Source organism: Condylostylus longicornis, unplaced genomic scaffold (genome assembly GCF_029603195.1).
Source record: "Condylostylus longicornis isolate FDR11 unplaced genomic scaffold, ASM2960319v2 ptg000015l, whole genome shotgun sequence".
Classification (NCBI taxonomy): Eukaryota; Metazoa; Arthropoda; class Insecta; order Diptera; family Dolichopodidae; genus Condylostylus; species Condylostylus longicornis.
The window spans coordinates 3554716-3582094 of record NW_026577984.1 but is presented as its reverse complement, the minus strand read 5'-3'; the positions used below and the strand labels follow the sequence as shown (position 1 = coordinate 3582094).

The following is a 27379-nucleotide window of genomic DNA, read 5'->3' as shown; positions in this document are numbered from 1 at the left end:
AACGCAAAAAAAAAATTTTTTTTTATTGTTTTTGAAAATTAAAAGCAACTCTACGTACTTTTAAAATAATTATAAATCTTTCGAAAACCTTCTACATCATTATGTATACCTTTAGTTACTAATACAAGTATATTTATATAATTTGATTGTGTTAAAAATTTTTTTGAAAGTGAGTAGACACTCTAACATCCTACATGTAACTATCTGTTATCTTAGTATACACATGTATACTTCTAAATATTACTTATTTCCTTATAGTTTTCTTTCATTTCCCAATAGTACGTATATATATGTATAGATATGTATTTATAAAGGATGTAACAGGATATATACTGTATTAATAACTGGCATTAGTATTTTAAGAACATGCCTGTAAATATATGTACATAATCTGTACATATATATGTTTTCCACAGAGTTTTTCAAAAACCAATAATTCCTTTTTCACCTTTTAATTGCACCTTAATTCCTATTTTCTTCCTTTTCATTTATAATTTGTCGACCTAAAAAGTTTTATTCAACCAAGATGGGTATACTTGAGAAATAAAAATCCACAAATTGCTTCAAATTTCCACTTAGGGACTATTTGTTTTTTTGAAAATCTCTGATGGCGCACTTTTGTGGTTTGGTTCTTATTTTATAAATTCATTTTTCCTTATTCTGCCATTTTTTCGAATTTTTTTTTCTCCTTTTTTTTTTAACAAATCTTTTGTGTCCTTTGGAAATTTTATGGAACTTTTAATTTTAGAAAAAGAAAAATTACAATATTTAAAATAAAAAAAATTTGCCTTATCTTAAATTTTTCGAAATTAAACTATTAATTAACAATTTATCATAAAAGTTATAACTACATATTGCAATTATTCCATAGTATTGTATTTTGTTAGAATTTTTCAACTTTAAACAATTATAAATGCTAATTAATCAGTTCCTAACTATTCCTAGTTTTGAAATTTTAATTAAAAAACAATTATAGTTAAAAAAAAAGTATTACTAGTAAGTAGTATTTTCGCGGATGTTCAATTGCATGCTAAACAAGAAAATTATGCATTAGGTAAAGTATATTACCCATATGATATCTAATTATTCAAAACCAATTAAATATTTTGGTATTTTCATAAGTATTAACATGTAAGTATAATTATATTTTTTGCTTAAATAATCCTGAAATAATAAATACTGACATAACACATATTATATACGTACATACATATATTATACAACTCAGAAAAACCACCCCATTTTCAAAAAATTTCGGAATGTTTATAAAGCTGCCTACCATCATTGTGTATATAATTTATAGTGATACATAGAAGATCGCACAATAAACTAATTTTTCTGAGGGGCGTTAGTGTGTAGATATTAAGTTTTTTAATTTAAAAAGCACCACTCAAAACAAGTAATTCTATTATGAAATTACAAAAATTGCCTTTTGTATATAACTATATACAGAATGAATATATTTTTATAGAGCTTGTAAGCGAATTTTTGAAATATTACTCAACAAATTTACAGATACATAAGTGCATATACATATCTAATTTCTATACAATAATATTGATTTCTATATAATAATATTGAATTTATAAGTGATAACTTCATTGTTCTTCAAAAAATATTTTATTGTATTGAAAATTTTTAATAAGTATTTATTCAGTAATTATTATAAAGAAAATAGTTTGTACAAAGCGTACATATAAAAAATTTTTTACTATTATACATTTTTATATATTTTATTCAATCTGGTACTCTTAGCCTTGTTCTAGTACGTGGCAAATTTCGAGATTTCACTGGTTCTCTAGCTGATAGCATTGCTGTATTAATAATAAAAGAATATTTTGGTGTTCTTTTTAAGAGCAATGCGCAGTAAGAGTGGGAAGAAAAATTTTAGCTATTATTAGACGTTATTTTAGCTTTACTTATTAAATAAATATAAAATCAAAAAGATTAGTTACATAACATGGCATTCTTACTGAAAATTTGAAATATCAATTAAAAAGTTAAAAATGGGATTAGAAAAATTATATATATTAAATGAAAATGCCTTCACGAATAAATCTTAATGCCTTCATAAAATATTTTTTTATAGCTAAATTATTATGTTTTTTTGTTTATTTTCTTTATACAGAAGGTTTACCTTATCTTAATTTAGAAAAAAATTTATTCTAATTTTTTATATACAAGTTTTATTAACCAGACGTAATTTTACCTCATTTTCTTGAATTAGCAAGAAAAAATGTTTTAATTTGACCGAAAGTTGCTTGCTTTAAGCTTTATTTTGTAAATATGGAATTGTACTTAAATATTCAAAAAATATAGATTATTTAATTTAAAAATTTTTGAAAAAGCAGTTTGTATTTTCATTTTTCATTAAGAACTTATTTAACTTTAGCAGCAGAAATAAATTTCAATATTGCTATTTGTATTAAAGAAATTTTTTGCACTTATTGAAGTACAAACTTTATATCAGAGTTATATGCTTTTATTCAATTAATCAAATTTTTCAATTCTCTATACCACTTAAAATATATATTAAATAAATAAAAATTAAAAAATTAAAACACAAAACTTAGTCTTCCAACATTATAATTCTTCCTATATTAAACATATATTAAATATATGTTTATATATACTAAATATATATCAAACATTATACTCTTCCAACATTTTATTTGTTTTTATTTGCAGCATTAAAATTAAAACCGCGTATTTGCGATAAATTTTTAAGGATCTTAATTTGCAATTGTAGTTTAAAATGTAAGAACATTACTGTATTTTCCAAAACACTTTTTTAACAATTCATGTCTGATTCAAATTCAAATTTACTGCAAAGAAATAGTAAATAGTAAGTATCATAAGTACATATGTAATTGAATGGAATTGAATTATTAAAAATATCATTTCACTTTTACTGAAAGTTGATCGAAATTTTTGGTTTGAGTTTGTCCCAATAGGGTAGGGTACGGTTTTATAAATACATTACGTGCAGAAACGTATATCTGATGAAAATTTTAGCAATAATAATTTTTTCAAAGCACATAACAATTTCAGAAGTAATCCGTATCAAAGCATCAACCTATATCCTTATCGTACCTAGACTATATAGTTAAAACTTTCTACTATATAGTTCAAAATATTTTATGAATTATAACAAGTTTATATGCAGGACGATTCGAATTAACCTTTTGTATTAATTTTTAATACCTTGTTTGAAATATTTTACTTAATTACAATGTAGCTTTAGAGACAGGAAGTAAAAAACGTTTCATAAATAAAACTCTTTATTTTTTAAAGTAAAAAAAATATACATAAATATTAGCACGTATATTAATCTATAAAAAAACCGTGTACTATTTACATGTAAAATCCAATTAGTATAAACAATTGATTTTATCATTTTGTTATTCAAAATATTGAAAAACATTTTTGTATGAATAAGTAATAATTACTACAATTAAAATCTTATGTACATAATAAAAAATTGTATCACGTAGGTTCTAACTACAAATTCGTGCAAAAGTGTAACGTGTATGAACGAAAAAATAAAGTTCTTCACTATATTTAAAAACCCATAGCTTTTAAAACAATTAATCAATTGAAAGTCAAATTAAACCTTTAAGAATTGTTTGTAAAATAAATTACATTCTGAAGTTTAAATTCTTGAATTAGGAATTTTTTTTAAGAAAAGAATAGGTATTTAATTTGCGAAACGACCGTTTTTTTAAGTACCGTTATTAAACTTTAATTTTATGATTCAATGGAATACCAATTTTAATTTTTAATCAATTTAGTATAGCATGCCATTTTGTCTAATATAAACTAAAGGTTTAAAATGGGTTATAGAAATATATTGTTAAAAATTTATATATAAAAATACAAACTAGCAATTTGCTACAATTCACTTTTTCTTGAATAATTTGTAGTCATAAAAATTACTAGTCCTAAAAAAAACGCTTTAATTAGATTCTGGCAGTAATTAAGAGCAATAATTATCAAAACAAAAAGTATGTCAGTCCGATAAGGTAACAAGTTTCTCATACTATCATATAACCATCACATCAAAAAGTAAATTATAAATCAATTTGTGGGTAAAACCTAAATGATACAACTCTAAATACTTATTACTAAAATATTATCTCTTTGTACATATTTACATTTTAGCAAAATAATCTTCACTTGAATTTTCTCTTCTTAAAATAGGTGACATTCCTGAAGATGTAGTTGCAATGTCTTTACATGATTGAAAAGGATGTTTTTCCAGTGATTTAACTTTTTTACAACTGAATTCATCAGAAGTGTTTTGCTCCAAGGATTCTACCTAAATAAATATGTTTTAATACATTATTATAATACGTATACAAATGTAGATTCATATATTCATATACATTTTAACTAAAAAACTTACAATTTTTTGTCTCTTCGGCAAATTTAAAATATTTAACGTTTGCGTTTCTTCGGGTGTTATAACTTGAGTTTGAGCATCAAAAATTGCGTTATCCGAATTGTTTTCAAATAAATCAAATTCATCATCGTCGTTTTTTATTGTTGTTGACTCATCACTTATTTTTCTTTTGGAATTATATTTAACAGAAATACCCTCAGTTTTTAAAATATTCTCTAACTTTATTATTCTATTCTTCTTTGAGTTTAAAAGCAAAGCAAATTTGCTGAATAACGTAATTTCCATATCATCTTTTTCCGCTTTACATTTTTGATATTTAGCTATTAAATTATTCATTTCCGTTTTAAAAGTGTTCAACGTCTCATCTTTTTTTGATAAAAGAGCAATCAAGTTTTCATTTATATCTAAGGAATAGTCCAGGAGCATCATTTTAAATTCCTCAAAAGTTTCAAGAACTTCAATTTCAAAATAAGTTGTCTTGAATCTCTTGCATTTCTGTAATTTAAATTTTCCATCTTCTAAAATGTAGTTAAATCCTTCTCTTCCTTTATTAGTTGTTAATGCTAACTTGCATTCATCTTTAAAATCAGTCAAATTCATGCTAAGATCCTTAGCTGACGCATGCATTGTTTCTTCAGTGATTGTGCCAAACCATTTTTTAAGTCCTTGAGTTTCCAATACTTTAACGCCGATATTTTTACCAGACCAATCAGATAACACATAAATGTAATTATTATTAGCGGGAAGTTTGCTAATATGAGTTTCGTTGATTTCACAACAAGCCATAGAAAATATATTTACACAAATCGCAATATATATACAATTAAAACTCTAGTTAGATCTAAACATGTGTACATATATTTTCACTTAAATATTTTTATAATTTTTACAATTTTAGACTTGTGAATCTTCAACGAAATACGATACCTTTATAAGTGTTTCTAATGATCTGGCTTAATATGAAAAGTTTAAAAATCAAGAATAAACAAAACCATAACAAAATCTTTATTTGTTTCGAAATTCATTATTGACATTTCAAATTTGATTAACATTTGACAGTTTTCATGCTGACATACAAGTTCAAGAAAATATAATTTTTTAGTACTAAATACTAAATAATAATGCGGTACTAGATATACCGCAATAAAAATAATCGTATAGCCGCTGCGGTATATTAATATTATACAGCGCCTAAATTACATAGGAGGGACTATAATTAACAAACGAATCAGAAATACTAAAGGAGAAAGGAGAATCTTGGAAAAAAAATTAAGCCAAATTTTTCTAGTTATCTCTTTCATTGCTCCAAACGTTGTCAAAGTCATAACAAGGACGTTTTTTTCTTATATTAATTTTTTTCTCCTTTTCTCTTTTCAAGTTTTTTTCATAAATTTCAAAACAATAAGATATTTTTCATACTTTTTTTTACCTTTCTAAAATTAATTTATAATTTACGAAAATTTTACAACTTTTTGTTCACTATTTATTCTAGCACAGTGTTCTTTATAAAAAAAGCAACAACATCTGGCATTTAATGTTAATTTCAGTTTGACAATCCTTGGAGTAAAGGAGGAGACTTATCTGAAGTTTTTGGCTTTATTATGTTTTTTTCAAGATATAATTTTTTAGGGACTGTAAGAGCCACATTAAGGCGGGTTGTCGAATAATGCTTCTACTTAATTTTCGTTAAAATTCAGCAGGCTTAAAAGCCGAACTACAATAACTTGGAAGGGCATATGTTCAACCAGTGAATGAATCAGAATAGCTGAATAGAAAAATATCTAACACAAAAGCATAGAAATAATTGAGAGGTACTATGTATTTTTTTTCACGTTGTTTTACTTTATAAATATTAACTTGTAATTTCTCTTTAGTCAATTATTATTTTGTAAAATTTTGTAAAATCTAATTTAAAAAGCAACAATCAACACTATTTCGTATATCATTTGGGCTATGAAATTCCATTTAATTCTAGTTGCCTCATATGCTGCTATTAAACGAAAAATAAACCGCTAAACATATAATATATTTTTGGCAGTTTTCCGTTTTTACCTTGGACTTTATTCACAAATTGTAAATTACAACATACATTGGCAACTTTAATCTCATTGGCATAGGCCTTAAGTTCTAACAAAACCATTCATTTTATTTATACAAAACAATTCGAGAATATATAATGCTTATTTTTTTACTCACAAAAATTCAAAAATTTTTATGAGAAAAAAAGTAAGACAATTTAAAAAAAAGAAGTTCTTTTCATTCAATTTCTGCGGAATATATTTTATTATGCATTATGCAAAATCTTTTTATTGCTAATCTATGGTTAATTCGTCTATTGCCTATGCTTGAAATTCTTTTTTTTGAACCACTTCGTTCAACTGTCAATGTAATTAATACAAATAGTGGTACTTGTCAAAATCAGCAGTTTGTAAATTTTTTTGCTTTGTTTACTTTAACTATTAAAAAGAGATTAAAGAAAGAATTTTATTACAAGGTTTATAAAAATATATAGAAATAAATTTTACTATATACAAAATAGTTTACAAAAATGTAAATTCAGAATATCTTTTGAAATGAAATCATATATACGAAATTTTTGCAAATATCAATGTTTCTTATAGTATTCATTTTAATTGTGCGCAGTTAATTCAAGTTTCGCAGTTATTAATTTTTTTTTAGTAACTCGCTTGTTTTTTTTTTTTTCAATATTTAGATAATATTTTTTAAATATATTTTAAACAAAAAAAAATATTGTGCTGCAAAATAGACTGGAGAATTTATTAAATTTCTAATATTTTTCTTAAATGATTAAAATTAATCTTGAGAAGCCAAATAAATGTGTAAATACATACATATACATATATAAGGTAAATAATTAAATAAAATGTATTTCAACATTTTAATTTTAAAATTTTTGACTTAAAAATTGTATGTAGGTAATTGATTTTTAAAAAAACTAAAGTGGCATCTAGTTGCATACATAAATAACTAGGTGTAGGTTTAGATATGTACATACATGTAGGTACATAGGATAGCTGTAGTTCTTTTTATTTAATAGATCCACAATATTTTGCGATTCTACCTCTTTATGAGTGTCCCTATGTATGTGCATTTGGACTTAACAACATGTACCTATGCACTGCACTTACTTCCATAATTGGTTTTTGGTTTAATTTTTTTTTTACTAATATCTAATAGTTTTTTGGTACAGCAGCACTTACCTATATATCTAAAATTCGACATTTTTAGAACAATGACTTGTAATTTATGGTTTAATTTGTACTTGTATATTTAAATTTATTGTATTAAATTTTAATAAATTGTATGTTAAATTTATTGTATATTTCACAACAAATTTAGTGAATATTAACATTTAATACAAACACATTAACGCAATTTCATGATATAAAGAAAAATGCTTTAATAATTAGTTTCGTATTTTTAGATATACATACATTCATATAAGTATGTAGCTATACTCTAAAAAAATATAAAGCACTAAATACATGTACATACATATATATATTTATTATAACGCACATATTATGTTTTTTAAGTGGACCTTATACCAAACTTTAATTATCAAAAATATTTTGCGCCTAAATAACGGGAATCAAATGTTTGTAACACATAATTAAATAGGGGTATGTATACGTATGTACTTATATGTATGTATGTATTCTTTTGTGAATATAGATAATAAATTATCGTTTTTTTGTGTTTCCGCCAAATATTTTTTAGCATTATGTTAATTTTCTTTTAAAAAAGTAGCGATTGATTTGGTAATTCTCAATGATTAGAGATGACATTTAGACATGAACATACGTATATACATATGGACGTGTACATATTAGAATTATGGGAGAAACTCGAAAGATTGAAGATTTTAAAATAAAAACAAAGTTTTAAAATCTAGAAATTGAAAAACGAAATATGACAGAATCACAGCATTATGCGATTATAATAGCTTAAAAATTGAATGAACATCTGTAAATCAAAATAAAAAATTTCTTAATTAAATTATTCAATTTTCCCTTATGTATTTAAAAAACTGATCTTATCATGTCATGACTTTATTAGTAAAACAAGTATGGAACGAATTAAAAAATAGTTATCTTATCAGTTTTTATTGCTTCATTTGTTTTCCTCTTATTATTACTATTATTATTATTAAAATATATAATATGTACATACTTATTTAAAAATCAAATTGTTTATATTTATTATTAAAAGTGTAATATATGTATATATATATACAAAAATATATACTTATATACATAAATATTACATTCCAATGTAATATTCAAAAATGTACATATGTATATACATATTTCTTCATGTATGACACATATAAGTTTATATGCATACAAATCTATCTCAAATAAAAATTTCACTTTTTACATCTTATTACATAGTTATAGATTAGTTATTTAATCGCAAATATGATTGATGTAAAAAGGAAATAAATAAATAATTTATCCCCTCTATCTCGAAATTATTTTTTAAGTTTACAATAAAGTTTCTTAATTTGTCATATAATTTTTTTTTATTTTAGTTTAAATTTGTGGGTAGCATAATTAACAAACTGATTTAAACTCCATAAAGGACAAAATGTATTCAAATTAATGCACGTTGATACACACTAGAAATTCCTTCAAAATGGATGATATAAGTCAAGATGCTTTAATTAGAAAACTTCAAATTTTATGGAACAATTTCTTGAAAGATGAGAGTGTTCGAAAAAAAGTAATTTGTTAAATAAAAATTTTGTTTTTATAGAGAATAAATATTAATGTTTAACAGGAATTTTGGGCTTTCTTGTTCCTTTTTGAGTTCAAGAAATTGAATCAAAACAATTTATCAATTGGAACAGCTACGTAAGTTAATCATTATTGTATGAATATATTATTCATTTTAATTATTACTTAATATTTAAAATGTACATACTTAACATTAAAAGAAAAAAACACTACTTATTTAAATTTTTCTATTTATTGCCTATTTTATTTTTAGTTAATTTATATTTTTCTGATAATGGTTGATAATAGGTCAAAATATACTAACGATTAAATATTATGGTATAGGGTGTCTTCGTTGTTAGAATCAAAAAATATTAAAATCTAATTTCAGATAAAATTATTAATATTAATTATTGTATGTAAATAATTACATAATTTCGCACTTTCTTTCTAATATAAAATATTTCAACTTATTTTAACAGTTTTCTTAATTCTGTGGCTTTTCAATTAACTACATATATGCTTCAATTGGTTTATAAAATTATATGCGATTCTATGTGCGATGATCACGGGAAAGAAAACAATCAAAACGATGAGTCAATTGTCCAAGATTCTTCAATAAATATAAAGAGTTCACAAAGAACTGATGAATTTTCATATGAAAATAGTAACGCATCACAGGTAATAAAAAATTAAAATATAAATTTGATTTATTAAGTTTTTATTTCACAGGCAATGTTTAATAATCCTAATGATATAACTGCTATTTTATCATTGAGAAAATTTCTAACTGATGGTTTAGGTGGTCCAATTTTAGAATATTTACAAAATTGTGATATTAAGGTAAGTCACCCATTTTTTATATATACATTTATACTCGCACATTCATATAAAAATAAAAACTATAAATTTTCGTCTGTTTTTTTAATACTCTACCCCATTTTCAGTTTAAACTAGAAAAGTTCATTGAATTCATTTACTTAATTTTATTACAATCAGATTGTACTTAACACATACTCGTATATGTATAAAACCAAAGTTGTGGAAATATTTTTATTTTTAATTTTTATCAACGATTTTTCGAACTTTCTTACTTACTGATTTATAGAAATCGTAAAAGTTGGTTTTGCAAACATAAAACAATGTTTGTAAACTTTAATTTGTTTATTCTGTATCATATATCATAATTTTATAATTTTGTAATATATTTATTTCTCTTTATTAACATATTTTTTAATTTTGTAATATATTTATTTCTCTTCATATATTTATTCTCTTATGTTCGTTTGCACAATTAATATATTAATATTCAAAATTTCAGTTCTTGACATCACGGAAAATATTAGCAACACTTTTAATTAATTTATTTCCAAATTCTGCTTGGGAAAATGATCCAGTGGAAAATCCAAATATCCACAACACTAGCTTGCAATATGAGATATCGATCCCAACATTAGATAATTTTATAAACGATTTAATTTTGTTACGCTTACCAAATTTTAAAAAGGTTATGCCAAAAAATATGACTGATTTAACGACAAACTGTAATATCAATAAAAAATTATTAAAGGATATTAAATTCGAAGATGATATTTTTACACCAATTAAAGCAGCTGCAGCTTCAACTGCTTTCGGAGAAATAAATGATGATATTGAGAAGATCGAATATAATCAGATAGAATTTGAAAACTTTCTTTCCGTTATAAGAAAAAGTGATGATATCGCATTATTATTACTAAATTTATTGCAAAAATTAGTTAACGATGAGAATGGAAATAATTTAGAAGAAAACTCAATAACTATTGATTCATTAAAATTTGCAATGGAGAATATTACAAATAAAGATTCTGTTATGTTATTTTCAAAACGAAAAAACTTTTATCGTATAAAATTAAAATTTTTGTTTCTAATTCAGTGTTGTCTTAATAATATTTTTATAAAACGCTCCAACTATTCCTTAATTAATTTTAAAGAACTTTTTATTAATTTGATTTTATGCTTAGAACAAATTTGTTTAAATAATAAGGAATTGTTACGTTCTTGTGTGAATTTAAACCAGCGAAATGATCAATTAAATAAGGAACAAAAAACGATATTATCAGAGAATTATCAAACAATCTATGAAATTTTATACTTGTTATTTGCATTATTGAATAATTTTATGTTAATATCAAATTATAAATTAGAGAAAATTTTAAATATTTTTAAATGGATTGATGAAGCAAAAATTTCAAAAGCTTTAGATATATTAAACAATTTACTAATTGAATTAGATAGAATAAATAATAATAAGCAGTTATTTTTTAAAAAAATTATTGAAATCTTAATGCATATAAGTAATAATATAAAAATTTTCACTTATCGTAATGATAGTAAAAAATTTACAAAAAAAAAATTAAAAACATTTAAACAACAGCAAAAATTAATAATTAATAAACAAATACACTGTAAATTTAATCAGATGCCGTGCATAATAGAAAAAATATTATTAAAAATTTTTATAAATTTAGATGTTAATATACAAGATATAATTATAAAAAATTTTCAAAGAAATGCAATATGCTGTTGTTTATATAATATTGAAACATTAGAAATATTTTGTTTTAATACATATGATTTGAATATTCAAAAACAAATATATACATTTATTGCTAGCCGTTATTTAAAAACAATTTTAACAACAAAATCAATTTGCAGCTTATGTGATATGAAATCAAAATCATATGAATTACATTACGATATTTATAAAACATATAAGAAAAAATATTTGAATATAAAAAATGTTTCCGATTTATTAATATATTTACAACATTTATTAAAAGTATCAAATTTATTTACATTTGATATATCATCAAGGATACTAGTTGATATTATTTTACCAATATTTCGTTTACAAAAGCAACTATATATTGAAAATTCACATAAAAATTGCAATAATACTGAAAGTTATATACAACAAAGTACTATAAATTATGATAAATTAAAATTTGAAGATATTTACTCATTATCCAGTCTTACATTAAATATTATTTTAGAATGCTTAAATGTATTTGCTTTATATTTAAATGATATACGCTTAATAAAGGGTTTTTTTATTAATGAAAATTTAGATCACTTAAACGATCTGTTATATATACCAGAATTATCAAAAGTTGTATGTGATATAATACGTATTGGTATTGATAATTCGTCATTTTTGGGTGAAACTCCTGATGAAAAATATAATTTAAATCAAAGATTATTTGAAATGCAAATGAATGCTGTAGAAAATTGCTCAAATTTAATAACATTAATATTAATGAAATTTCAAAAATACTTCAATGGTATTGATATATTATATAATTATGACAAAGATAATAAAATAATAAACAGTGAAAGTTATTTGAAAATAATGTATGATGAAAAAAAATTGAATTTATCACAAATATTTTACATGGCTACAGTATATTGGAATTCGACATTCGAATTGTATAAAATAAGTAATTTATTCCGCAAACAATTTCAAAATATTTTTGGCAACATTAGAAAGGAATCAGATAATCCCAAAAATGAGAGGGAAAAATCTAAATCTAAATTAGATATTTCAAATGAGAAATCATTAAACGAAAATAAACTTTTCAATCTTGTATATAATTCTTTAAGTTTATATTTATATTATTATAAAAACGATAAAGAAAATATTGAAGAAAATTGTGATAAAAGTGAGACAGCAGAACTATTACAAAACATATCAAGCATTCTTCTTCTTGAAGAAATTCTAAAAATATCAAAAAGAGAAAATATTTACATAGATAACTTTAAATTAATAAACATTGCACTTTCAAAAGATGATGATGAGGAATCACTTGATAATGAAAAAACTTTTATGAACAGTAGTAATCTTGAATTATTTCAAGATAATACACTGTTATCAGCTGAATACATAAATACTACAGATGAAATACAAAAATATTCCAATGAAGAGATTTGTTTTGAACTTTTTAGCCCAGAATATTTTAAACCATCAACAATATTTTTAAATTACGAAGCAAACTGTTTCTCCAATAATGGTTTTTCGAGCCAATTTCAATTTGAAAAACTAACTTGCACTAAAAAAGTAACTTGTTACCAGGAAGGTAACAACTTTTTGAATAATTTAAAATCATCAAATAATAAATATATTTTTAATATAAATAATCAAAAACTAGATAGAAAATTTTATGAAAATACAAATGAAGAAAAAAACCAATTGCAACATACTGAATATCATTTAAATTTGTTTGAAATATTTGAGTTTGCATTGAAGAGTTTAAAAAATCAATTACCAAAATTTGAATTGTTTTTTAATTATGAATTCAATGAAAATCTCAACGAAAATCGAAAAAATGGTTGTGATAACGCTAATAAAAAATTTAATACAAGTGTAAATAATTACAATAATGAAAGTTTTGATGAAAATTTATTATTTTTATGTCAACCAGGAGATGGAAAACTATTTTTATTAAAAATTTTTGAATTTACATTCAATATTTTTACATTGGATAATTTCGAACTGAATGGTAAGACAAAAAGAAAATATTTCGAACCATCAGTATATTAAAATTACATCAATTATTCTTTTAACCTCTATTAACATATTTTTATTTCAATCTGTTTAGATTTAAGATTATAATTGCTTCTTAATTTGAAAGAAACTCAAAGTTATTTTTTGAAAGTAATCTATGTCTTTAACTTTATTTTAAAATTACTGAACATTTAAATCAATTTTTTGGAATTTTGAAAATTGAGAATTCTTTAAAAACATATTTTGTTTTTCTGTTCTCTATTTTATGGATAAAATAAAAGCTGATTTATTTGACTTTAAAATGTGTGAATATATTTAAAGGCACAATGTTGATCGAAAATACTTCTATTCAACACATATTTTATATTAAATGGAATGAACTTTTAAATATACTCTAAACAGAAATTTTTAGAAATCGTTCAAATTATGATTTAAGAGAATTTTAAGAAATGAAAAAATATGCTAACGAACATCAGACACAGACAATTTTTTATTTATTTTAACACATAAGAAAATAACAAAAATGTACAACCTTGCAATCAAACATAAACTTTTATAAATGTAGATACTAGAAAAATAATATTATAAAGATTAATATTTTGTTTTCTACAAATTTATATATCACTCATCAATACAACCACATTTGAATATTATATGGCGGTTTTTAAACTTTTTAAAGGTTTGCAATTCATAACTTATTGAAAGAAGCCTTAAAAATTTTTACATACTGTTTATTTTGCATTAGTTTAATTCATAAATTGCACTGAATCGGTTCATTTCCATATTTGTTGTTTAATAGAACGTAACAAAAAGAAAACAAAAAATATCGTGCCACTATGAAAAGAAGTTTTATACGAAAAAGTTAATACAAAATTATATAATATTTTTGTCTATAATAAAATTTTGCACTGATCAATTTATTCCTTTATTTTTTTAATTTTAATTTTAGAAGAAAAAATGGAACAATATCTTAATCAGTTAAAATCATTAATATTATATCAATCACAACGACATTGGGCACATATTGAAAATGCAAATGCTACAATTCAAGCTTTACAATCTTTATTAAAAGTCGCTGAAATAGCAAATAGATCTATATTAGTAAGCAATTCATCATTAACAAATGAAAGTCAACGTTCGGTGCAAATTCAAATAAATAATCAACAACAATATTATAAAGATATTAATAAACTGCAATCACCAAATCCAGATGAAGATGATGGTGATGGAACATTTTTAAGTGGACGGATTTCATTTGTTAGCGAAGATATTGATTTCCATTCTTCGAAAGCCAGCTGTAGCAATTTGGAAAGTGAAATAGAATTAAGTGAAAATGATACAGAAGATTATTATTTAACAGCAGATGAGGGCTATGAAGCAGATGCTGAAATCCAAGAAATGTCCGAAACAGAAGAAACTAATGAAAAATTGTGGAGCTCATTTGTACCTATGTCTCGATTTCGGACATTTTATATACATGAAGGCATTTGTAAAATTGTTGTTGAAATTCTCATTGAATTATCTGTGCGATGTATCAAAAATCCAAATTTTTGGGCTAATATTTTAAACCAACTAACTAATAGACTATTTGCAATTAAAGAATCATTAGGAGGACCATTATTTTTAATAAAAGGTTTCACTCCTATTTTTATTTGCAGCGATATAAGACTAAAAGGTATTTTTGTTTTAAGATATTCTTAATATTTTAAATTTGTTTATTAATATGGATTATTTTCCAAGATTTTCAGCAATCCTTATTAGATTTGATAACAGATTTTAATACGCCGGAAGTACTTTCAGCGTATCTGGGGTTATTTTCATATGAAAATCCACCCGTTGACATTTTAATGAGATATATGTCATATGTTTGCTCAAATATTACTATTCAACCTAAAGCTGAATTGTTGTTTCCTATTAAAAGTGGTATGTTTTGAGTTCGTGCTAATAATGTTACTATTAAAATATTTGATTATGATTCTTTCCAGATGGTTCCATTAGTTCAACATGCAATCCTCTTATATTTGAACAAGTTCAAAAAATTCGTAATTATCATGAGTATCACAATTTAAAAACGCCTTTCACCAACGCAGCTTGCATTTTACCTATATCTAATACAAAAATATGGGCATCTGATGGTTTTACCCTGTCGACATGGATACAAATAAAAAAAAATCAAAATATTTTACAGACTTCTTTACAAAATATCGATGAAAATTGGAATAAAAATCAAGTTAATTCAAAAAATATTGAATTTATTTCAAATTCTTAAAAATAATTATTTAATTTTAGTTAACGCATGTTGTATCATTTGGAACAAATCAAATCATGCTTAGTATTTATATTAATTCAAATTACAATTTATTGTTTGAAACAAGCAAACCAAATGTTGAATTAAATGCAGATTCAAATTCAGAAGAAGTTGTTGAAACCAAGCAATTCAAAAACGATTTTATTTTAAGAAGAAAGAGACTGAAGAAAAATGTGGTAGAGACTGCAGTTAAAGAGCCGCAATCAGCTCAAGCTTTGAGCGAATTAAGTTCAGCAAAACCATCATGTTCGTCACCTAACAACAAAGAAAATTACCCTCCGAAAATATTACAAAATCAAAATTTATTGCAAAATGAGAAATCAGGCATAGTTAATGCTTTCAAAAGCACTAAAATGGCAATTTTAAACAGTTTCAATCAATTTTCTATTTTCAATTCTCAATCTGACCCGGATGACCCGTTTGAAAGTACTTCAATAGAATTAAAATATTTTAAATTAGCTGCACAAAAATGGACACATCTATGCTTCTCGGTAGACATCAAATCAAATCTTTTCAACATAACAGTTATTATTGATGGTTCCGAGCAGTATTTAATAAGTCTTCCTTGTATTAATTTGCAAAATGCTCTTAAAAATGATACACTTCATATAATTTGTATCGGCCAAAGTATTTTTAATTTTAGAAGTGATGCACAGTTCAATCGTAATGAGAATGAGTTTAAATTAGACGAAATGTCTTTAGAATACAGTTTATCCAATATTTTGATATTTGACAAAGCGTTTGGTAGTAAAACTTTAATTTCTAATTTAACTGCTTTGGGACCTGATGCTTTAAACTTAACAAGATGCCAAATTGGAAATACTATACCGAATTATGGTCTTTTAAACTTTAATAAAACATATAAGTTTAACTATGAAAATTTTAAAGAATCAATCAAAACCTTAAAAAGTAATTTGGTGGCACTATATTCGGTTTACGAGCCAAAACAATTTCATGAATTTGTGAAACCAGAGAAAACAGATTCCACGAATTATGTTGTTAGTTGCAATTTGGGTGCGATATATTTTGGAGCACAGTTTTCAGTTCATCGAATAAAATCCATTCAAACAGCTACTTTACTCTCAGGAGGATTAGCAACTTTATTATTTCTTTTTGCAAGGGTAAGTTGTCGTTCATTAAAAGAAAAATTATTTACATAAAATTTATTTATTTTAGGTTGTTGAATTATCATTAGATTCTGATATTCAAGCTATGGCATTAGATTTAGTTTTAAAAGTTTCATTGCACGATTCTAAATTGTATACTGAGTTTGTTAAAAAAGATTATCTTTCTTTAATAAGTTACGTTATAAAAACCGATAAATGCTTAAAGGATATAAATTTACTAAGGAGTTTTATAAATAATTCTTGTACTGAGGTAGTGATTACAAAACGAAATGATGTTATACAAATTAATGAAACAACTACAGCAACGATAATATATCCTCATATAATGGTTAGTGTTCTTCAAAAATATTGTGATTGGTATCGGTCTGGTGCGAAAGAATCAAAAGTTCTTGATACTCTTTTGAAAACGATACAATGTTTATTACGTGAAAAACATCCACATCAACAATTCAACATGCAGCAATTGAATAGCGCGGGACTTATAAAAGAACTACTAAATTTAGTTAAAATATATATTATCGAAGCAACAAATCCAATTTTTATTTCAACAGATGCAGCCGAATCAATTACCAATTTATTACGGATATTTGCTGGTTCTCCACCGTTACCGTCTCTTTTAGATGAAATAACAAAGCTTCTTTTATTGCTTCAGAAACCTTCGGATTGTTTCATTACCCATGACCGCTCAAAGTTTTATTTTTTGGTTAGTCCAGATCCTCCAATAAAGCATAAAAAAATAAGTTTGCCATTACCATCACGCCAGTTAAGAGCTTTGATGCGAGAACGTAAGAAATCGTCGCCTTTAACTTCTACATCATCTCAAAGACAAATATCACCATATGGTAACAAATCATCAGAATCTCATGATCATCAAACCTCCGATAGGGAAAGGTCTCGTATAACTTTCAGCCGATTAAACGTTGAGAGACAAACAACAAACTTAGTAAATATTTTGAATAATTTTGATACTTTAGAAGTTATTGCAGATTGCTCTCGATTAAGCAAATCAACTCTTGAATATTTCAAGACAAAAGGAAAAGATGAAAAATTCCGACAAAATTTGCATAACATAAATACTTTACTGAAAAATTCGCCAAAGTCACGTCATACAAACACTCCTAATAGAGTTTTTAAAACTCGGAAAACATTTAAGACAAGTACATCAACAAATAAAGTATTATTAAACAACAGTGATAGTGACAAAACTTCTGAAGCTACTATGAGTAACAAGAAACCTGGAAAAAAACGCATTAGAAAAAAATCTTACTTGTCAATACAATTAGATATTATGGCCTCCAAAGATTATGATGTTATACAATCAGATGAAATCTCAACAAGTGAAAGTCAATCTTCTGAATCATCACCAAGTAGAAAGAAGAAATTTCGACACCACAAAAGAAACGAGTTTTATAATCAAGACGGCATCATCAAATTACAGGAGCTACTTCATTTGCTTTTAAGAGATTTTATATTAATATTACCTGATAGTTCTATAGAAGAAGTTTTAACGCATTATGTGAAAATCGAAATATTATTGGTTTTAGCTAATCATCAAAGTACTATGGTGAGGTGTGCCGTTATTCGATTACTAACAGCTTTATGCGAAAGAATGCCAATTAGCGAATTGCAAGTTATGAACAAAAAGTTTTATTGGACTCACTGCGCAAATCAATTAGCTATACACAAAGGTGATAAGAGCTTATGTGAAGCATCACTACAATGGTTAACTGGAACATTTTATAGCTTAGAGGAATTTTGCATGCATGAGGATATAAAAATTTACTCCAAATTTGCAATCCGGTCATATTTAGCTGTATTAATGCAATCGATAGGAACATGTGATGATGTTGCAAAATGTTTCTTTATATTAAAAAACATTTTCGAAAAAGTAATTTAACAATATACATATGTATTTTAAAAATTTTTAAATTAAATATTTGTTTTGTAGGATACAATAAACGAATCTCTCCTTATTGAAAATGGCTTACTTCAAGTTTGCGTAAAAAGTTTGCACAAAATATTTTTAACTTTAAAACAAACGAATTTGAAACTCGAAGATAGTATTGTATCTCTCTTAATTTCGATAGCTGTCAAATCAATAAAATCTTCGAGTCATATACAAGTAAGTTACAATCTTTAAATAAATGCGCATAAAATAAGAAAAATATTTAAATAAATTCTTTTAATTAGATACTATGGGAAATAATGAATCTACTGTCATTTTATCAGGAAAATGATATAATTAATGTAGTTCGAGGATTTCGCAATGTTCAAGCAAACATTTTGTTTAATTTATTTAGTATTTTTGTCTTTAACAATAGTCCAAAAAACAAAAGCAAACGTAAGTTGAAGAACAAGTAATATTTTATGTAACAATAAATTATTTTTCTAATTTTGCGAAATAATTACTTTCAGGTAATCTAACTATAGCTGACTCAACATTGTCAATAACAGAAACTCGAACACGTTTTGATTTATTGGTTGATAGATCTTCACAGTTTTTTACCGCGTCAGATTCTTCGCTTAAATGTACTGATGCTGAAATAAAACTTTTTAAACAATTAGTAAATTTTTGTAACGCTGGGTATACAAGATATAGCAATTTTATTTCTTGGGGATTGTTACCATCACGTCCTATTTATTTACGTCTATTTCTAGTCAACAATTTATGGAAATTTTATTCGCGTGAAACGTATTCTTCAATTTTATGCGATACAAATATGCTCAATAGTCTGCTTTGGTTGCTTTTACATGAAGAAAAACGCAATGAAGCCGACCATCAAAAAATTGTGTATCAATTTGAAAATTTAGAAAAGCTATGTTCTCGTTTAGGAGTCTCAAAAAATGATTTTTGCGATGTAGAAACTGAACTAGATAAAATTGAAATAAATCGAGAAAATTTAGTAATGAAACAAAAGCCGTCAATTGAAAAAGTTGTTTATAAATACGAGTCAATAATACAAAATTGTATTGACTCTTCTATGATCATAACTAGGATTGTTGCCGAACTGCAGGTGAGTAATAGATTTGAAATGAACTGACTAGTATTGATTCTGATTTTTTTTTTAAGAATTCTGAAAGAAAATCTCTAATGGGTCAAATGAAAGAGCGCGATGAAAGATATTCTTTTCAAGAATGGATAGCAATAGTACAAAGAATGACACATGAAGGCGCTCCTTGGTTTAATGAAAGTCACTATTCAAAGTAAAAATAAATCATTATTTCAAAATAATTATAATTTTAAACAATAATTTTGTTATAGGTCATGGGAATTGGATGATACTGAAGGGCCAGCACGTATAAGAATGCGTTTGCGTCGTTGTGAATTAGATTTAGATCGTCGTTTTATAATGGATGAATATTATCAACCAGTTACGTCAAAGATGCATCCATTAGATTATTTAATAACAGCTGGTGATCAACAATTAAATATTTCATTGAACTCACAAGTGTTGTACAATTTTCAAAGCAAATATCTGCCTGTAGACGGTGAAATAGATGGTGAAATTGTAATAACTGATACAAAAATTTATTTTTTGGCTACATATCATTGTAAATTGTTTTATGTTAATTTCGAAATAAATAAAATTTGTGAAATATGGACGCGAAGATATCGACATGAAGAATGCGGTCTGGAATTTTATTTGGAAACAAATCGATCGCTGTTTTTTACTATAAAAAACAAGGATGATTGGAAAATAATAAAAGATATTTTTGCCGACAAAATCGTTCAAAACCCAGATCAAAGTAAAATATCTGCGTTAACCCAACAGTGGAGAGAGGGCTTACTTACCAATTGGGAATATTTAATGACATTAAACGATTTTTCTGGACGCACCTACAACGATCTAATGCAATATCCAATTTTCCCGTGGATTTTATCAAATTATTCTGGCGAAATATTAGATCTAACTGATAAAAAGAACTTTAGAAAATTTGAAAAACCAATTGCTATACAGTATGAGGCTAACGAGGAGCATTATATTCGAAATTTCAATGTAAGTATATATGCCTTATTGAATTCTGAAAACATAATATCAATGCAAATTTTTCATGCTAGTATATCAATAATACAATAACAAATATTGGAACGATTCAATTAAAGCCTTATCACTATAGTTCACTTTATTCAAATTCTGGAACAGTACTGCACTTTTTGGTCCGGGTTCCCCCCTTTACCAATTACTTTTTACGTTACCAAGGTAAAATACTTACATATTTTTCCTAATTAAAAATGCTCATATTTTTTCTTGATGATTTTTCTATTACACTTTAGATAATAACTTTGATTTAGCTGACCGCACTTTCCATTCAATTAATACAACATGGAATTTAGCTTCAAGAGATAGTCCGACGGATGTCAAAGAATTAATACCCGAATTTTTTTGTTTACCTGAAATGTTTGAAAATTTTGAAAAATTTAATTTTGGTAATAAACAGTCTGGTGAACTGGTTAATAATGTTCAATTACCAATTTGGTGCTCAAACAACCCGAGGACATTTATTTTAATACACCGACAAGCCTTGGAATCAGAAATAGTGCGCAATAATTTACACAATTGGATTGATTTAATTTTTGGATATAAGCAAACTGGTCAAGCTGCTATTGATGCTATTAACGTTTTTCATCCAGCTGTAAGAACCAAATATTTCTCAACAATAATTATCTTAAATCTAATTGAAATTATTTTTAGACATATCCAGAAGTTTTAACACCAAATATAATAGACCCCATCGAACGTGATGCGGTCGAAACCATGATAAAGACATATGGTCAAATACCTAAGCAATTAATAAAGACACCACACCCGGCTTCTAAAGTCGTGAATACTTTCAGTAATTCTTTAGAGAGAATTGAACCCAAGATGGCAGTTAAAGGATTACGTTGGGGTGCTTTTACAGGATCACCGCAATGTTCAAAGCCAGAGTTGAATAATATATATGAATTAGGGGGTGTGTCAAATTTAATCGCGTTCCCAAATACAAATGTTGTTTATGGGCTTCCTGATAAATGCTGTGTAATGCAAGGTCCAGTATATGACGTTTTCAATTTGATATCATGGAATCATGACGACCGCCTTATACGTATGCAATCTTTAAGTGAATTTTCGCATTCTTCAAAACCTTTAATATACAATAGCTCATTTGATGAAATCACAACATGTGGAAGCAATATTAATTCTAATACCTTATGGTTTGGTCATAAATCCGGAAAAATAAGTATTTATCAATGTACAAGTTTCAGTGAAATGAATAGAACGTTTAGAAATCGTCAATCAGTTCTCAGTGGTAACAAACTGTCATACAATTCGGCATTCAGAAAATTTTCAATGAAAAGCAATTTTAAATATGAAGATTATGAAAAAAATTTGACGGATATCGGCGATAATATAGGCAATGATAATTTAGAATCTGCAGATCAGATAACATGGACTGGCCCAATTATTTTAATTCGTCACACAGATGAAGTGAATTGCATTTCATTGTCTCCTGAATTTAAAATTTCAGTATCTGCAGCAAGAGATGGTTTAGCAGTTATTTGGGATCTAAATAAGTAAATTTTTAAAACTGTTTTCATAAACACCAAACAATAAAATGATTTTATATTTTTTTTAATTAAAGCTTTAATTACATAAGGACAATCGAGCGGCCAGCTGAAATTCATCATTCGCCAATTTCATTAATAACTATTAGCCCCACTTTAGGTGATATTGTTACTATTCACTCAATTGAAAAACCTTCGCATCAAATAAATTTAAAAATGGATAATTTAGTGGAGAATGATAATGATTGCTTTGAAGCTACTGAAGAAAGTATCGACGGATTTGTAAATGTTTCAACAAACCCGAATGGAAAATCTATTTTGCGTTTACATACTGTTAATGCCAAATACGTAAATCATATAGTACACGAAGAAAAAATTATATGCGTATGTTATTCATATGTTAAAGAAGGCATTGGTATTAATGTTATAGCTACTGGCATTGAAGGCAATATAATTCGATTATGGTCCAGTTGGGATTTATCATTGGTCAATCAAATCAATACATCTAGATCTGAAATTATAAGGTATCGTTAGCAAAATTTTGCAACATTTTTCTTTAACCTTCATGTTTAACCTAAATATATAAAAACTTTCAGTGTAACATATTCAACTAATCAACATTTAATTGTGTTAACAAAAGATGGTTACTTGCAAGTATGGGAATCAAAGGGACTTTGTGGTAGTCCTCCGAAATTTCCTCAAATAAACTTTAATAATAAGTAGCTGAGAACAAAAACAAAATTTGAAAATTATATTTTGCTTTTATTCTAACACTAAGTTGAGTTTTGAACTTGGTATTTATTTAAATTGACATTCTGTATGTATTATTTATTGAACATTTTAAAATTTATTATATATTAAGATTTAAAATTTAAGTTTGAATTATGTGATCAATTGGTTATTATATAATACATGTGTAATTAAATATGTATATGTACTTAGAATATGGTAGTTAGTAAGCATATTTATAATTGTACCTACTTTCTAACATTTTTGATTTCTTTAAAAGTAACAGTTTTATAAAGCCAATAAAAATGATTTTTTTAAACATTAAATAAAAATTTTGTGCTCGAATAAAAATAATAATTTTTTAAATAACTTGCATTTGATATGTAACCCCAAAATTATTTTTTAAGTCAAATGTTTTCCTAACATTCATGAGCCTAGAATGTATACCATTCAATAATAATATAATCTCTTAACATGAACTCTTAAATTTGTACTCAAATAAAACAATGTTAATGAGGTTCTTCGTAAGAGACGTTCGTCAAAGATTCTACAACAAAAAACAAAATTTAGAAGGCAAAAAATTAATATATGTACAATGTGTAATCAATATGTACAAAATGTAATCAATAAAAATATTTTATTTTATTTCAAATAAACTTTTAAAATTTTCAATGGCATTTCTAGCTGGCTTAAAATTAGGAGCTGTTAAACTTGCGTTATTTTCTATTAAGCAACCTAATATTTTCGAAACATCTGCAATTGGACCACCAACTATATAAGGGAATTTATAACGTTTTCCTTCTTTAATATTAAAAAGTAATCTTTTTGATAAATAATCACTGTAATTGCTAATATGACCAACTTCAATATAATCATTAAAATATGGTGAAAACATTTGAATTGATGCCTTCAAGGATTCCGAAGGTAAAATAGAACTAGCTTTTTCATAAATAATTCGAAAATGTATTCCAAATTTTTTATAAATATCTACTGCTAAGCTCAATAGAATTTCCATTTCATCATCAGCTGATTTTCCATTTTGTGTTGCGATGAATACCTGAACAGCATTAGATTGTAAAGCTGTAAAAAGTCCTTTATCTTGACTATTTTCTAAATTTTCATTATAATATTGTCTGCCTAATGAAACTAGTTTTAGGGGTAGAGCTGATGGAAAAATCGATAACTTTGTTATAAAACCTAAAAAACTTGTAAATGATCCACCTCCATTCAAATGCAAAGTATTAAACTTTGCTGTGTTAAGTTCATCTTGCTCTTTTATTTCTTCGTATTGTTCTATATTATCGGAATACACAGCTTCTAATAATATTCTCCTTGAGAAATCCGGATTTGCCGTTTGAGTAAAACCATTTTGCACTATGAAATTTGTACAATTTAAAGAAAACTCTAAATCAAAAATAGCTGCTTCTCTTAATAAATAGTAACAAGATGAGTTCTTATAGTCTATTAACTTTTTTTCATCTAGGTGAAATTTAGCATTTTTCATTAATGATTCATCTGGTAAATTATGTCTATATAAAATTTTTACATATTCCAAAGGACATTTTTCATGTAAATAATTCGGAATTTTTAAATAATCTTTTATGAAATCCTCTTCAATTGAATATAGAATTTCCTTTAAATTTTTTATTTGGTTTCTAATTTTTCTTCCTTCTTCTTTTAAATTTTCAAGGTCTGATGCAACACTAGGCTAAAATAAAATTAAAAGTGAATAAATAAATCGAAAATAAAGTAGGTACTACAGTTTCTTGAAGATGCAATTTTTTGAAAATTATATTGTTCAATATTTGGATACTCACGTTTCCGCTTGTTAAACTTTTCACATCTTTCACATTGTTCTCTTTCATATTTTCCAGTTCACGTTTCTGCTTTAAAATTGTCATATACCTTTCATGTTTTCTTTGAATTGCTTCAAAATTGATATTTAATTTTCTTTGCTTTATATTTTCCTTTACAATCTCAGCATGACTAAATGTTTCGGAAAAATCCATATAAGGTTGCAAAACAGCATAATTCTCTTTAGCTTTATCTCCTGCTATATAAAGAGCTGATATAAATCTCCTATTTTTTATTAAATTAATTGCTTTATTCAAAAAGAGTGAATTAAACTTAAAACAATTCATTTTTTAATTAAGAATAAAGTTCTTTTTGTTTGGCATTAAAATAAGTTAGTAATATGGCCCTTAAATGTAAACACTAATATTTAGTAATTTAGTAAAATGTCAAAAAGTCTAAAAACAACCTTTTTTGACAGTAAGTGTATTCAGCGACTTCAAATGATGAAATTGAAGTTTTTTCCACACTATTTTTTATTAACCCTTTAGTGCATCATATGCTTGCAAATTTTACGGTTTTTTTTTAATTTATGACACCGTTTTGCTCTTAGACGACGAGCTCTACAAATCTGAAACATCTTTTAGGCATTAAAATTAATTTCTTTTAGGCGAAAAATTAATTTTTTTTAAAAAAATAAAAGTTTTTTCCAATTATATTCCGTTTCCAGTTATCGCCCCTAAAATTTGTAAAATTTGAATTTTCAATGCCTTGTATTTCTGAAACTATAAGGCTCTCCCAAATTTCTAGGAATGCAAAAACCTAACCGTTAATGCCATGTCATAAACTATAATCACTTATCTCAACTCTCTTACTTAACCGTCAAATTCAACCATTATGTTAACGTTAATTAATTAACTTTAATTTTTTTTCCACCCTAAATGTATGCTACATACGAAATAAGCTGGTATATTAATGAAAATAATTAAAATATGTTTCTATGTAGTAGTAAACTGCTTTTTAGAAAAAGGAAATTTTACTTGTTTAAGGGGAAAATGCTACTTTGCAAACTAATTGGTTTGATACGAATTCAACAGCACTTCATATATTCTTTAATAATAAATATTACTTAATTATATTAATAAATAATTATTATTTTAATTGTTAATTTTTATTTAATTGATATTTAATTCTATCAATGACAAATTCTTAAAAAGTAAGAAGGAAAATTGTTGAAAATCAAATTGGAGCATCTGTCAAGAAAAACGAAATACCGTTATTTTTAACAATATTAATTTAAACTGCTTCATCACATATTGTTATGAATTTTTTGTTTTATGTTTTTTGTAGTTCTGCGATTCTACTTTGGTTTCATTTTGATTAAAATAATTTAATATATACAATATACATACGTTACTTACCAATTTAATTTTTTTATTTTAAAATATTGTTTATATTGTTATTTTTCAAATTTATTTTCGAATAGTATTACATAATTATCATCCCATATTATTTGTCTTTAATAAGTCAATTATTAATTAACTGAGTTCCGAACTACCACTCCTACGATTCCAATGCAAGTTTTATAATTTATGCTACATTTATATAAATTTTGACCAATTTTTTCATATCCATACATACAAATGTTTATATAAATTTCAACCTTAATAATTAAACGATTAACAACCTTATAAACTAATAATGCAAAGCTTTGAATTTGGTTAATTTTTCGTCGAATATATTATGGAAACTAAAAAGTTTTATTTTAGTTAAGAATTAAAATTAGGGAATTAGTGAAGAATTAGAACGTAAATTGATCCCCTTTTAAAAGAAATAAATTCAAATCATCTGAAGAAGGAAGGAAAATTCATAACGAAAGTAATTTTGTAAGTGTCCTTCATTAGGGATCTCACTTTCTTATTTGCTGTATGAAAATCATTTTATTGTAAAAAGTAATTAAAAAAAGAGAACTTTTTTCGTATATTGCACAATTTGCAAGATTTAATCACAATTCAGTCACTTAATTTTGAAAAGTGGCAAGTTTAGAGGATATTGTAAAATTTAGAATGAGTTACATAAAAAAATTTGTGAAAAAATTAGAAAATTCACCCAAACGAATGAATAATCTTATTGGAAAAATGTGTACATGAACACGTTACCCAGGTATCTATTTATGTAGTTAAAACAATTGAGAT

The 27379-nt window shown here is 25.2% G+C and overlaps 3 protein-coding genes across 3 annotated transcripts; 1 reads left to right on the top strand and 2 right to left on the bottom strand.

Annotated features, from left to right (window-relative positions):
• Positions 1-2717: 2717 nt before the first annotated feature.
• On the bottom strand, positions 2718-5399 carry LOC129605846 (DNA repair protein XRCC4). The gene is made up of 3 exons (XM_055515822.1): positions 4406-5399; positions 4155-4318; positions 2718-2825 (listed from the first exon to the last, which is right to left on the bottom strand). The coding sequence occupies exons 1-3, from the start codon at positions 5186-5188 to the stop codon at positions 2792-2794; spliced, it is 981 nt and encodes a 326-aa protein (XP_055371797.1). The 5' UTR covers positions 5189-5399; the 3' UTR covers positions 2718-2791.
• Positions 5400-7160: 1761 nt separating this feature from the next.
• Positions 7161-23968, top strand: LOC129605845 (lysosomal-trafficking regulator). Its single transcript, XM_055515820.1, has 22 exons — positions 7161-7269; positions 8958-9148; positions 9206-9279; positions 9624-9822; positions 9874-9984; positions 10463-10967; positions 12177-13679; positions 14634-15359; positions 15425-15607; positions 15670-15914; positions 15974-17113; positions 17169-19007; positions 19068-19241; positions 19310-19460; positions 19535-20133; positions 20190-20323; positions 20382-21117; positions 21180-21321; positions 21396-21754; positions 21814-22673; positions 22742-23188; positions 23261-23968. The coding sequence occupies exons 2-22, from the start codon at positions 9062-9064 to the stop codon at positions 23385-23387; spliced, it is 10341 nt and encodes a 3446-aa protein (XP_055371795.1). The 5' UTR covers positions 7161-7269; positions 8958-9061; the 3' UTR covers positions 23388-23968.
• A 6-nt stretch (positions 23969-23974) lies between these two features.
• On the bottom strand, positions 23975-25592 carry LOC129605806 (serine--tRNA synthetase-like protein Slimp). The gene is made up of 2 exons (XM_055515763.1): positions 25211-25592; positions 23975-25101 (listed from the first exon to the last, which is right to left on the bottom strand). The coding sequence occupies exons 1-2, from the start codon at positions 25532-25534 to the stop codon at positions 24031-24033; spliced, it is 1395 nt and encodes a 464-aa protein (XP_055371738.1). The 5' UTR covers positions 25535-25592; the 3' UTR covers positions 23975-24030.
• Positions 25593-27379: the final 1787 nt, after the last annotated feature.

Bases quoted from the DNA above. Each gene is read 5' to 3' on its own strand.
- LOC129605846 (XM_055515822.1), bottom strand. From the start codon at position 5,188: ATGGCTTGTTGTGAAATCAACGAAACTCATATTAGCAAACTTCCCGCT. The intron at 4,319-4,405 runs GTAAGTTTTTTA...ATATTTATTTAG, and splicing joins TGCCGAAGAGACAAAAAATT to GTAGAATCCTTGGAGCAAAA. The intron at 2,826-4,154 runs GTAAATATGTAC...ATTTCTTTGCAG, and splicing joins GAAGATTATTTTGCTAAAAT to TAAATTTGAATTTGAATCAG.
- LOC129605806 (XM_055515763.1), bottom strand. From the start codon at position 25,534: ATGAATTGTTTTAAGTTTAATTCACTCTTTTTGAATAAAGCAATTAAT. The intron at 25,102-25,210 runs GTGAGTATCCAA...ATTTTATTTTAG, and splicing joins AAAGTTTAACAAGCGGAAAC to CCTAGTGTTGCATCAGACCT.
- LOC129605845 (XM_055515820.1), top strand. From the start codon at position 9,062: ATGGATGATATAAGTCAAGATGCTTTAATTAGAAAACTTCAAATTTTA. The intron at 10,968-12,176 runs AGAATATTACAA...ATATTATTTTAG, and splicing joins TTCATTAAAATTTGCAATGG to AATGCTTAAATGTATTTGCT. The intron at 19,008-19,067 runs GTAATTTAACAA...TTTGTTTTGTAG, and splicing joins TAAAAAACATTTTCGAAAAA to GATACAATAAACGAATCTCT.